The sequence below is a fragment of the Seriola dumerili genome, unplaced genomic scaffold, assembly GCF_002260705.1.
Source record: "Seriola dumerili isolate Sdu_G_001 unplaced genomic scaffold, Sdu_1.0 BDQW01000153.1, whole genome shotgun sequence".
In the NCBI taxonomy this organism is placed as follows: domain Eukaryota; kingdom Metazoa; phylum Chordata; class Actinopteri; order Carangiformes; family Carangidae; genus Seriola; species Seriola dumerili.
In genome coordinates, this window is record NW_019174408.1 from 528,007 (window position 1) to 541,854 (window position 13,848).

The 13,848-nt window shown below is 42.6% G+C and overlaps 1 protein-coding gene across 2 annotated transcripts in view; it reads left to right on the plus strand.

The window, feature by feature from the left end:
* The window catches only part of bcas3 (BCAS3, microtubule associated cell migration factor), a 344,121-nt gene that overhangs the window by 20,077 nt on the left and 310,196 nt on the right, over window positions 1–13,848 (plus strand). For both annotated transcript variants that reach the window (XM_022751363.1, XM_022751364.1), the window contains exons 7-8: window positions 13,195–13,302; window positions 13,387–13,463. In XM_022751363.1, the coding sequence (XP_022607084.1) occupies window positions 13,195–13,302; window positions 13,387–13,463 (185 nt within the window). The remainder of the gene's footprint in view (window positions 1–13,194; window positions 13,303–13,386; window positions 13,464–13,848) is intronic.

The window sequence follows — 13,848 nt, forward strand, 5'->3', positions numbered from 1 at the left end:
AGCACCAGCCCTTTGTCTAGATCACTAGCCTATCGGCACAAAAATTCCACCCAATACCACCTTGGACTATGTCTGCTCACTATTTTTGGGACAAAGGATTCTGTGTTTCCTTACCCGCTGCTTGATCGTTGTTATTATTTTATTCATTCAGTTTAACTTCACCATCCATTAGGAATTCCTTAAAATTCTGCGTGGACGATTATCTAGGCAGCTCTCTCTCGTTTCCCTCCCTCTTCCGGTACCTCCTCTCTCCACTCCTCATCTCCCTCTCTCTCTCGCCCTCACAGCTGTAAATTTTCCCTCTCATTGGTCCAACACCGATGGGCAAAATACCTAATTCTCAACTCCCTCCCTTTTGTGGGGTGCGGCCGAGTCATGCAGTGCCACACACGTCTTGGCAAAAAAGTTCTCAGTTGATGAATAAAATAAAGTTGCGCCTTATGCCTTTTTCTCCGGGGTTTGAGGAACTTGTAACAAGATGACATTTTTCGCCAACTCCCTGACTGCCCCCTCACAACATCCTCCACGATGCTGAAATGAGGACTGTAGGTTCTCCCCGTCTTTTTCTTTTAACCAATATAAGTCTCTGATTCACACCGCATGCAGATTACTACATAGGATGAGGTGCAATACTTCCAGACACCTGGTTATAGCCCTAAATCACACCGATGGATATTCTGCAGACAGACAAGATAATTCGTGCGTACACCGCTTTCCAGAAGGACACCTTTTATTTTTTATCTTCTTGGACCACCAAGACTTTATCTGGAGTTTTATCTGCTTTCATCATTGCCACTATCATTCCTATCTGTATACCGCTCATTAGTTTTTCGTGAACGAAAAACCCCAAATGATTCATTTCAAGAGCAGATACAACTGTAATTCTTTTTCATATCTCCTCCTACATTTTAACCATTAGGATGACTAATATTTTCACTTGAGTTAAGATGATTGATCTATGTGAAATTTCATGCAACTCGCTAATGGCATTTTTAAAGTGTGAAATATGAAACTGAGTGCTGCTGGATTTGCCAGCCCCACTTTTGTGGTACAGATCTCATTGTTGTTCTGTGTGGAACAAAGGTGGAATTACAGCTGTAACGTGACATGCAACAGTGGAGCCTGCAGGAAATATATCACAGCAGAGCCGCAACCAGACAAACACACACTGAGTATTTTATTTAGAAAAGATAATCCACCTTTTCAAAATATGCCAGAACTAATCTTTGTCACCATGTGAGAGGAGCACGTTTGGTCAAATTAAATGATGCTTCTGAATATTTCATAAAACCATGACCAAGTTAGCACTTACTATGCACTTCTGTGCACTTCTTTATTTGATTCTCCTTGCACTCATTAATAGCAGTTGTAGTACTAGTATTTACTGCAAGGTGATGTCAGTGATGTCCCTCCCTCAGTACTTTGTCAGATTCAGTCAGCTTAAAAACCTGTTGAAGTTTCTGTTAAAATAAATGTGGCCATTTTCTTTACTATCCTTAAATTACCACCACATTTGCTGTGTAAAGGCAGTGTAGCATCACAGTCCCAAGTTAGTTTCCACAATCTGTAAAAATCATTTTAAGTTTTGTTCAACCTCGAAATATTAAGTTCCCCCTCTGCATTTTAAACTATGTGATACCACATCATTTAATGAGCTTTTAAAACATTTAAACAACACAGTGCAGTTCCCTGAACTTCAGAAAACAAGTTTAAAGTACAGACATGGAAGTTTTATCGAGAGGCATCCGCGCCGAGAGGCATCGGACTGACAGTCGGATGTGGAGGGATTTCACTTTTCAATCCAGCATGACCAACGTGTATCTGGCTTATAATAATCAGGTCAGTTTCATGGTGTGTTGCTACATGAAACCCCACACACACACACACACCCACACCCACACACACACACACACACACACACACACACACACACACACTGACATTAAATGCACAAGCAAAATGAAATGCTGGCAAAAATCCCTTCATACTCCAGAACATCTATATTAGAATCTAGTAGTGAAATAATGCAGGTTGTTAATTACATGGCTGGTAGCAACAAATTCCACTTAGTCCACACAGACACACACAAACAAACACACACACACTTGATGGCAAAAGCCCATCGCGGCACTAAGCCCTTGTGTTTCAGTGCATTTGTATGACAGGTTTTTCTCTGTGCACCGGATGTATCCGTCTTCTAAAGTGTATGAAATGGAAATCATCAAGCATTTGTATAAAACAATCCACCAGATTAAGGGGATTTAGAGAAGTGATGCTTTTTATCCACCATGAGGTTATGGTGTTCTTCACTGTCACATTATGACCACCCACGGGCACACACACACACACACACACACACACACACACACACATGCTGCTACTATCTGAGCCTGTGCTTAGGCTGGATACTCCCGTCAGTGACTCAGGGAAGTTGTCCAGTTGAGTCCACACACATTTAGATTTTATTTCTGCTGCCGTCATGAAGCTGTAAGGGCGTCACACACGACGTTGCTCTGCTGGTCCTCACAGTTTGTCTTTAATTTGTGGGCAGGACTGTCGTGTGACTGTCATACCTGGACCCTCTTGTCATGCCCCTGCGTGGAAATGAGAGTGGCTGTAATCTGGTCTCCCCACTTCCCCTTTTTTCCCCCCCCCCCCCACCACACACGCACACACACACACACACACACACACACATATATATACATGCATACACACTTGCTCAGTACATATGCAGGGCTGCGAGACTCAGGCTTCATTCCAGAGCGTTTATTTTGACTTGCATGTCTGTTTTATGTCTGTCGAAAATGTGTTCTGCCTCGCCAGTTTTCCCCCCTTCAAATAGGAAGTCAGATTAAACTCAGTAGTACTGGAAGTGGTGCATATAAACACGCCCGACAGGCTGAATGATTAGTAATGACTTTTCAAACCTTTACCACATCCCCGTTCCCTAAACCAGGCCTCTGTGGTCAAAGCAATTAATATTTTATTTTACTAGACTTTAAACTTTCCCTTTCCCTTCATGTTAAACCAAGTCTATAGAAGCGATAATGTCATTTTCTTAGACTTTGCGTGAAATATATCGGAGCATCGCCTCTGTTAAGTAACACTGATGGTTCTTAGTAGAACCCGTGTTTATCAAGCCACTCAAAGTAAGAAATCTTTTATAGTCCTCTTAGGAAATAACTATAACTAACTATAACTAATAACTTCTCAACAAATACCTTCATTCCTTCAGCTGCACTTTTGTGTGAAGCAAAAGGCAAACATAGTCAATATTATCTGCTAAACATCAGCATGCCCCAGAGGTTAGCTGTAAACCTTTAGTTTTGTTTTGGCTTGTTTTGGGATGTAAAAGGAAGCGCATGACGTCCCTGCAACCTTATGGCAAAATCAAACTGATCAACCCTCCAATACCTCAGGTAATGTCCAGATTTATTCATTTCCTTTCACTGGAATTATGGAAAAACAAGCTGCAGTGATACAAGCTGTGGGTTTATAAATGTATTCAGTCATTTATTTATTTAAAATGACCAATGACAGAGCTATATGAAAGAGATATGTTCATATCATTATTTCCCAACACAATGTAAGGAAACAGGAAGGAAGGAAGTGTCGTTGAGAAGCGAATTGAACAGTGGCAGTGAATATATATTCATATATATTAATTATTTAAGCTGCATGAGTGACACACAGGAGCCCAAAGCACAGGGTCTTATTGGTTAATACTATTTTGAGAAATAAGCTTTTTGTTTTGGCATATATAACCATGATAGCGTTGTCACCAATATCGTTTGGCTATCTCGATGAGGCCTCCGAGCTGCAGTGTGTCATCATGATTTGTTCCTGGTGGTCGTCCTTCTAACCAATCAGAGAAGGCCAGAGTGAGGTGTGAGAGCTCACGGCCGTGAACACGAACACGTTTCCGCTCTGCTACTCCCCAACACACACTGACTGAGGCTTTTATTACTACAACTATTATTAGCTGCTGGAAGACGCCGCTGCCGCTGAGTCACAGGCTGGCGTGCATTAGCTGAGACGGCGGGCGAACGCGGCGGGGATGTAGGTTTAAGGCTGAGCGGAGGGGCGGGAGGAGCGAGTTTCGTTCTAGCACTAGCTTCATTTTCTTGCTGATTGTAGCTTCAACTTTTAGCGCAGAGATTGTGACACTTGATGAACCCAGGCTGTGATTCCACTCAGTGTCCCTGTCTGTTCTCGCAGCCTGGACACGTATCATAACGCATACATGCACAAAAAGCACTACAGGGACACGATTGGTATTTAGCGTGCAGTCATCCTGTCATGGATTCCCCCCCCCCCCCCTCTCCAAGATTGTCTGCAGATTGCTGCTTTGATCAGCCCCCCCTCATGCAGACTGCGGGGCTGTATAACTGGAGCTTCGCTGAGACAAGAAAACGTGTGCTTTTACAGCTTGTAGAGCTGTTAGGCCTTTTTTCCATGAGCGCTTTTAACTGGTCATTAACCGATCTGACTTCTCATGTCGTCTGTCGCAGTCTGTGGCCTCTGACAGAAACAACAGTGCTGCTAATTTGTTTTGGCTACAGGACGAGACTGTTGTAAAGGTAAAATTTCAGTTGTTCACTGAGTTTTATTGAAGGAGGATTCCAGTAGTTTAGTGAAGGGTGTGGGAGGGGGGAGAGCTTCTTGTAAACGCTGGAAAATGAGCTCTGAGAACCAGAAGTATTAACACCTGATGAAATAATCATTAGCTCATTTGCACTGAACACACATGTTGTGTCCTGGCGTCAAGATGTCTTCTAGCTCGTATCCTCACGCAAGACAAAGCTAACCGGTCGCGGCTCCAGATACAGCTCTGAGAGAAACTCCTCCGAGAACCAGATGTTTCTTGTGTCAAGTGCTTTCACTTAATTCAGACAGAAAACTGGCACACAAGGCTAAAGTGGCTAAAATTGGATCTAATGCAAGCTATAGTTTGGGTAATGAATATTAATATCCACTTCACTGCCGTCAAGGGAAGAAGGAATAAGCTGAATTTATGGACTGCATATACGGTGGGTTCAGAAAGTATTCAGACCTTCACACTGAGTCCTGTTGTAGATTTTGAATGTATATGGATAAAATAACCACTTTTAACCAAAATATAAAACTGGATATTTCCTGCAGCCACTATTTGTAAATTCCCATGTTGAATTTTTATTCATTGTTTACACCGTGTCACCGCTGGGCGTCTCCGAAAGTGAGTAAAAAAAAAAAAAAAAAAATTGCATCAGTCATATTTAATGGTTGTCTGTTATTTTCCTGCACTTTAAACTTTAATACATAAATGCTGAGAGTGAGTAAGAGTCTGTACATGCTCACACATGATCACACTGACACACACACACTCTGCAGTGTGTTTCCAAAATGCCAGCCATTACACTCTCATGTGCCGTGTTTAACAGTGAAGGAAACATATTACTGGCAGCTCTACAAACTCGGAGCTGTGGTTGAACTTTTTACCCTAATTACTTTCCTACTAATGCCTGCAGCTCGCCGGGATGACTGTGGCTCCCTTTAAGCCCCCCAGCGGCCTCAGATGTGGCCGGTGTTTGTTGTGTAGGGCGGCTCTGGGTTTGAGACCGAGAGGAGTGGGAGTGAAAAAAACAAAACAAATACCCCGAGGCAGCGGGGGAACGGATGTCGTACTAACATTTTTCTTTTCTCCCAGTTGTCATGGAATTATAGATGCAATTATGATTTTTCATTCACACTTAAAAGTGAGAAGAAAATGTGAGGAACATAATATATGAAAATAAGAAAACTGGGCGAACTGCATCTTCTGATAAATTTCATATGATCGATGCCGATAACTAACGGACCTTATCCCTAATCTAACCCTGTGAATGTGGGTTACACTGATGATATATCGTTTCCTCCCTCCCTCCCTCCCTCCCTCCCTCCCAACCTCTCACCCATGAACTGATCATTTATGACACCAATAATGATGTTTTACAAAATGATGCTCAATAATTCAAACATTTAATCATTTAATCATTCTTTTAATCATTCTTATTCAAACATATAAACATATATTAACATGTTTATACCTGCATATCAAAAGGAAGAGAAAAAAACAAAGTGATGCAGTCTCACTTGGTAAAAGAAAGAAAGTTCATTAATTTGAAGCCCCACTTACACTTTCCTAATGTCTAGCAACATGACGTTTGACTTGTAATAAACAGAGATTAACCAACTTACTGTCATGAGATCTTACTGTCAATGTTTCTGGACTAAGATCAAGAAATCCAAATCTCTGGGAGTACAGGGATTTTCTTTATGGATAATGTTAGAATAGATTATCCCTTTCCAAAAGTCCTGTCTGTATTTACACCTCCACATGCAATGAGATAGTGTACATTTTATACACCTGTCTGGGATATTAGGATTGAATTTATTACATTTTTCTGCAGTCGCATACGTCCTCATAAGCCAATTATTTTTCATCAATTTAAATCTGGTATTAATAGATGAGTTTTGTGCTTGAAGAGCAGACTTTTCCCTTTTCTATTCTGTCATATCTGTCTGAAGATCCTCTGTCAACGCCAGTCTTTTATAATTTGAGGATTCTGTAGATACACTTACCAATTTCCTATAAATTATTGTTTGGCTTTCCTGTTGCAGTGGAGAGTTTCTGTCACTTTATCTAAAAGCTTCTTCAGAGGTCCTGCCCAGAATAAAACCCTAGAGAGAACTTTTACTACTTGTTGAATGCTGGCATCAACTGTTGGATACTGGCAGTGTTGATCCTAAATTTCTGGTTTCAGTATTCAAAGGCCCGTATCAGTTGAACCTCAGTGGAAATACCATTCCTCAGAAGTTCAGCAGTTGGATCATCAGAGTTTTCTCTCCCAGCAGAGCCAGCCTGGACTTCCCAAACCGAGGTTGTATTTGTTTAGCATTCCCACAGCGTGTAATTGTCGTTCGTATTTGGAGAGCTTATAAAACTTAGCACCAGTCGGAAATGTGGTGACGTCCCCTTCCTTGTAAATGAATTATTTGCCTGCTTTTTAATTCCCCATCTATGCTTTCTACAGCCACATGAAATCTTTGTGGTTTTGATCTCCTGGTTCAGTTCACGTTCGTAAAAAAGGATGTGAGCCGAGTCTCTCGGCCAGAGGGAAAATGCTCCGTGGAATAAGCACAGCATTGATTTGTGAATTAAAATAACAGATGTCAACATGTTTCATCGAGGAGGAAGTACACAGACTAGATTGCTGATAATGGCTCGATGATGAGGCACACGCCGTCCGTAATGACCATTATAAACAGGTCTAAAATTAAGCCCCACACATGGATGTAAAAGTCACAATAAACACAGCGTTGTCAGGAGGATTTTACAAATCTGGGCCAGTGCAGAGCAGTAGGTCAGAAAAAGACCCAAACAGTCAGGGTTTACTGAAAGGCCAATCCAATGGTAGAAACTTTAAAAAATGGACCCCAAGCCAAGTCTATTATTTTCTTTCCACTAAAAGTGAAAGCTGTAGCAGTGTGTAAAATCTGCAGATACAAGAGCCAATATGATGAAGTCTCAGCGCTGACGCCAAAACATAATTTGAATATCTCACAGTGAGAATAAAATGTTGAACCTTTTTAGCATCACTAAATCTTCAGGGGCCCATTATTTTTGGTCCAAACTGAATATCTCAACAATGAAGTTGCCAATTTTGGTTCCAAAAACCTCAACCACTGTTACTTGGGTTGCTGTGAGCTGTAGTTCATTCCTCTGGGGACCTTCAATGTCTTTCGCTGATGCACTGAATTTTCATGTGGCATCAACATCAGGTCAAATTTTTACACTTATCCAGTAAAATGTCTCATATCTAGTGGTTGAATTGACAAATACTCTTGGTTCTCTGAGGATGTGCCTTCACTTTTCATCTAGAGCCACCATCAGATAAGAATTATGACCAGATAGATGGAAAACTAATGAGCCAATGCTATTATTCTAATGTGTAAAACTAATGTGGCAAATGTGGTAAACATCACCTGCATGTTAACATTGTCGCCATGAATTTTAATTTAACTCAAAAGACAAAAACTAAGTAAACAAGACAGAGTATCTGACCAAGAATTTATTGCCAACTTGCTGAAGATGCATTTCGGTTGTTACCCAAAGAAAAATAGTGACCCTGTTTTATCGTCTTGGGTTTTTTGTGTTTGGTATCTGGCGTCGCTGCTCCATTTTCTCCTTCATTTCTGAAGTGGCTTCTTGTCCTATCAGAGGAAGTAAATGAGCCGAGCCTCCTTCCCTCCATCTCCTTCATTTCGTATCCTTTCAGACCCAAGGGCCAGTTTGAGTAATAGTAATTGACACATTGATCTAATAGGGCCATCATAATAGGCCTGTTACTGAGCTGGGGAATGGTGCCCGGCGTCACCTTAACATGTGCAAGGACTGACATCCCGCCATAATCCATAATGATAATTGTGATTTAGCCTTGCTTTCAACCTACGCCCCAACGTCCCCGGCATCAGGAAATCTTATTACATCTGACCCCGCATTGCCTCCATTAGAACTGGGTCATTTGTTAAAATACTGCAAAAGCAAAACAATTGAACCCTGTGCCATTTTGATTCTATAATAATGGGTTATCATTGTCCCTTTGAATCAATTTCCAGAGGCCCATTTTTCGGGATAGAGCTTTGAATTGGATTGATCGAGCTCTGATAATGCTGAAATCGATGATGTAGCCGCCTGAAAGTAAATTATCGTCGGGTGAAATTTTTGTATTAATCTTAATGCCTGTACTCTTGATCTGTAACGGTCACCGTGCTCGCAGTGTGAGGACCTTTCAAATGTTGACAGAGACTCTTAACCATCAGGACGGAAACATGAATCAGGGATTGTTCCAAACTCTTCTTTTTTCCTGTGGCACCTCTTCTATCTTCCTCAGCGAATATTCACTGGGACTGGAGGCAGGAACGCACACACACACACACACACACACACACACACACACACACACACACACACACACACACACACACACACACACACTGTATATGTGCAGTCCTGGGACAATGTCTCAGCGCCAGGCTCGGGCCGAGAGATCTGAGGGCTCACTCGGCGCCATTTCTATCCAGACTCTGGCATGGGAAACATACAACAGTGCAACACTAGTGTGTATCTGTGTGTGTGTGTGTCTGTGTGCAAGTGTGCAAGTGTGTGCATATGTGACGCATACACTCATGTATCAGTCATCAAGATGGTTGTTGGATATTGTTGCAGCAGTTACTTCATCTTGCATCTCTGGGTGTGTGTTCCTGCCTTTGTCTGCGATAAGAGAAATGAATTGTGTGTCAAAGTGTTGCCTCTGATGTTAACTAACGTGTGTGTGTGTGTGTGTGTGTGTGTGTGTGTGTGTGTGTGTGTGTGTGTGTTAGCAGTGCTGGGTGACGGCTTTATCACTGGCTGATGAAGTCCTGTTTGTGCCTCAGAATCAGGGTCCAGAACCAGATCCTCTGACGGCTGCACACACACAGTTTACATGCAGCGTTCCAGCGGACTGTGTTGACGCCATTATTGTAGGCGGAGTCTAAAGGCTCCGCTGTGGCCTGTAGCTGCAGTTATGTGGACGGATTTTCAGTGACATCCTCACTGTCCAACTTTATCTGATCACAGCAGCCAGTGACGACAGGTTTCGTCCTCCACGTATGTCATTAAGTTCATGAGGCTGCGTGAGACAGCTGCATCAGCACGGGTGTGTAAGCAGTACCACTCTCTGTGCGAGCGTGACAGCATTAAAACTTATGTATCTTATATACCTGGAGAGGCCGCTCATATATACTCCAACACTGTTATTTGTGGGCTAAGGGCCTGGGCTTTATATTAAATGCAGATGTGGTCGTGGGCGATGTCTAATACTTAAAACAAATGAGACAGATTCTTACAATGATTTTGAGTGAAATAGGTTTGAAATACACTTTGAGGTTCCTCCATGCAGACCTTACTCACACCGACCTCTCAGGGTTGTAGTTTGTGTTTCACTTATGAAACTTTTTGAGGCTTAAAAAGTTTCAGACCAGAAAAGGTTTTGAACCTCAGCCCTAACTTCTGCTCTTTCAGTCGTAGAACATGTTTCCCCTCACGGACTCTCTCCACCGATGTTTGTTTCTCAGACTCTTCCAAGTTCGGCTCTTTGTTAGCCAACACACACAGCGCAGCTTCCACAGGCCGGTTGGCATTTGCTGTTTTATTGAAAGAAAGGCTCAGTGCTTGTGAGGCATGATAAACACTGCACAAATATACATTACATTACATCTAGTCATTTGGCAGATGCTTTTATCCAAAGGCACTTACACCGAAGCTTCAGGGCAGCAGGAGACCTCGGGGTAACTTCATAATACTACGTCTATGTGATAAGTGAAGGAGATGAGGTAAAGAAGTAAAGTGAAAGTTCACAGTAAGAGCTAGTTAGACGTGTTAGGGTGTTAGAGGTGTTAGGAGAGGAGCTGCTCTCTGAAGAGATGAGTTTCCAAGAGATTGAGATAGAGAGGGACGCCCCTGCTCTGATAGCGTTTGGTAGCTTAAAGTGGTCCAATTAGTTTTGCAAAGACAGAAGAAAGTGCTTGAGAGATAAATGACAATCCTACGTAACTTCTCATCTCCACACACCTAGTGTTTTTAATGCAAGCATGTTGGAACGTCGGTTTCTGGACTTCCCTTGGTTGTGACGTCGGACAGGGGATTTCAGATGCTGCCCAACAATCTGACAAAGCACTTCATTTGAACTGTTCTGACTCCTGGATTATATTGTTCAATCTGCTGCGTTGAGACACTGGAGATAGTCACTGGTCTGATAATAACCTTTCAGATTTCTAAAATCCAGCCTCGAAGGACGACCCACACCACTGCAGTCCTTGGTGTTTTTAGCCATGCTAGCAGCGTGGCTCCGGTGATGACATCTGGTTCACGGCTTTGGTCCAGAGTGAAAATAGGTGGCTCAAACCACTGCTGGATGAATTACCGTGACGTTTTGTAGCCCGATGACTTTTCATCAAGCAAAACTAACAACATCAGCCTCAGCTGTACTTTGTGTTTAGTGCTAATTAGCAAATGATAGCATGCTCACATGCTAAACTAAGATGGGGATCATGGCAAACATTATACATCCCAGACGGACAGGAGGATAATGATGTTAACGTTAGCATGCTGACACTAGCACGTAGCTCAGAGCACTGTTGTGTGTATGTGTGTACAGAGCTCTAGCTGTTTGAAGGTGTCTTTCCAGCTCCGTTAGACTCCGATATATCTTATGAAATAGCTAATTTTCTCCACTGTTTTGCCATCGGTACTTCACAAAGTGCATGTGCATGTGTCGGAGCTTTTGAATGGGGGAAGCAGATGTTTTTCCGCCATAAAGAAGAAAAGGAGCAGCGGCGGTGATCGGGAAGGCAGACGGACCTTGACACAGCAGAGTCGGTCAGTGGAACAGGGTGTGCTGCAGGAGTATTCAACATGGCTGAGGTCATCTGTGTCTTGTAATGGATGAAAGTCCTCCCATTATGAGCTCGTCATTTGAATAATGTCCAGATTTCCCTCTGGGACTTGGCAATAGCTGTCCGCTGTTTAAACTTGTTATTTCCTAATGGTGTCTTGTGCTGGCTCTAGTCAGCAGGAAGGGGGTTTCCTCATTGATCAAGTTGTCAAATCAACCTAACCCCTTTCCTAACTCAATCATTACAATCACTTTATAATCAATGTGAGCGTGCAGCTTTTTTCTTTTTATCTTTTATAATGTCATGTTCCTTTTTTTAAACCAGAAACTCTGAATTTTGAGTCACAGTGTAAACAAAGCATACTTTGACCTTCGTTGTAATTTTGAGATCCAGCCAGCGCCTCCTGTTTGTCCATGCTAAGACTGATGAAGCATAGAAACTGCGCTCAGTATGCACAAGCAGACTAAATAGACTGTTGAAAGCACTTAGTCCTATGGCTCAAGAAACAAAACTAACACCACATTTCACCCCGGCATCCTCAGCCAACGCGGCACCACGGCCCTCGCCAAGGGTGACAGAGAGTAGAGGACCGGTAGAGGCTTTCCTTGCAGACAGAGGGAAGGGGCACAGGGGACGGGTGGTGGTGGTGGAGTCTTGCTTGATTAAGATTTATGTCTGAATGTTCCTTCGCCATCAGCCGCTGCCTGCTGTTGGGTAAGCTCCCTCATGTAACCCTCTTCTTTGCTGTGTTGATAGAAAGGCTTCTAGTAAATGTGTTGCATGACAAAGCATTTCCCCTCCTGCCCTTCATTTTACTCCCTTTCACTATGTGGACCCTCAAAGGAGGGGGGGGGGGCGGTGAGACATGGTGGAAACAAATACTGTACGAACTCTTCAGGGAGCTGCTGAGAGGAACAGTGTAGAGGTGGTTGCGGCAAAGCGTGGCTCGATGTGCAGTTTACCGGGAAGAGTTTGGATGTTCTCCTCAGACATATCCACAAAAGAAGTTTGTTTTGAAAATGCTTTAACTGGTAAACAATAAAAAACAGACTTAAAGAAACAGGAATCAGCCTTGTGGTGACTGGAGTTGTCTTTCATCTTCCCCCTGCCCAACAGAGATAGTAGAAATGAATTATTCATGCAGTACATGGTGGATACATCACCTTTGTTCTGAGTTGTTATTTGGAAAGAGATGGAAAGTGTGTGAACGGTGCATAACAGTAAAGATAGTAAGAATAAAGAAAGATAAAGTACTGCAAGTCGGGTAGCTTAAATAGAAAAGTTTAACAATTAAATATTTACAATAAAATGTAAAAAAAAAACGTAATAAAATATAAATGTGTTTGACTCGTGAGCGGGTCGAGCGGGTGTAAAGGCGGGACCTCGATCACGGCCGTGCAGCGGGGAGCGCGTGTACCCAGGATCCTTCTGCTTCATTTTTTGTACAGCTGGAGGAAGTGGAGACGCGTCATCCGTCTTTATAAACTGTCATCAGCTAAAACTGGGTGTTAAGTTACTCTCTGAAAATAACAAGCCAACAAACGGAGGACAGCCAGTGTCAGAAGAGAGATGACACTCAGTCTTACTCCAAGACAGATTTTTAAATGTTTGAACATTGTAATATTTAAATTCTATAAACCATCTCTACTGGTTACTGTTTTAACTAAATGCCTGTGTTTGCATAAAGTGTTTAAAAAACCGACTATATGCATTTTCTTTTCCCTCTGTTTCCAGGACGAGCCCTCCCTACTGCTGCGCTGACCTGTACTCTCTACGCACAGGGGAGATGGTCAAATCCATTCAGTTCAAGACGCCTATCTATGACCTCCACTGCAACAAACAGTATGCTGGACCAACTTCATATTTTATGATGCATTGCCAGTTTATTTCCGTCTGTATTAACGGACTGTTTCCTCCCTCCTCCAGTATTCTTGTTGTGAGCCTACAGGAGAAGATCGCAGCGTTCGACAGCTGCACCTTCACCAAGAAGTTCTTTGTTACAAGTAAGAAATTAAGACTCTCACGGTGTCGGATATTTTTCATTAAATTTTCAGTTTGTTAATCTGTTATGGGTGTTTAACCCCTGTTAAATGTCCTAACCCTCCACTCAGTCTCTGGCAAGAAAAGGAGGAAAATCAAATGTGAAATGTTAATATTTTATCGCCAGTGGAAACGCGTATTTGTGAAATGTGCTCTGTGCCATATGCAGCAGTGCAAACAAACAGCGCCTGTTACGTAAGTTTACACTAACATTCCCAAACACGCCATAGTGCAGCACTCTCTAGCTTTTATCTGAATTCGATGTGAAGTCGTCCATTTGAAGCTGAAACTGTTTACAGCACCGCGCCCGCATCCTCCCGGCTGTACCTGCCATGTCTGCTGAAGGAT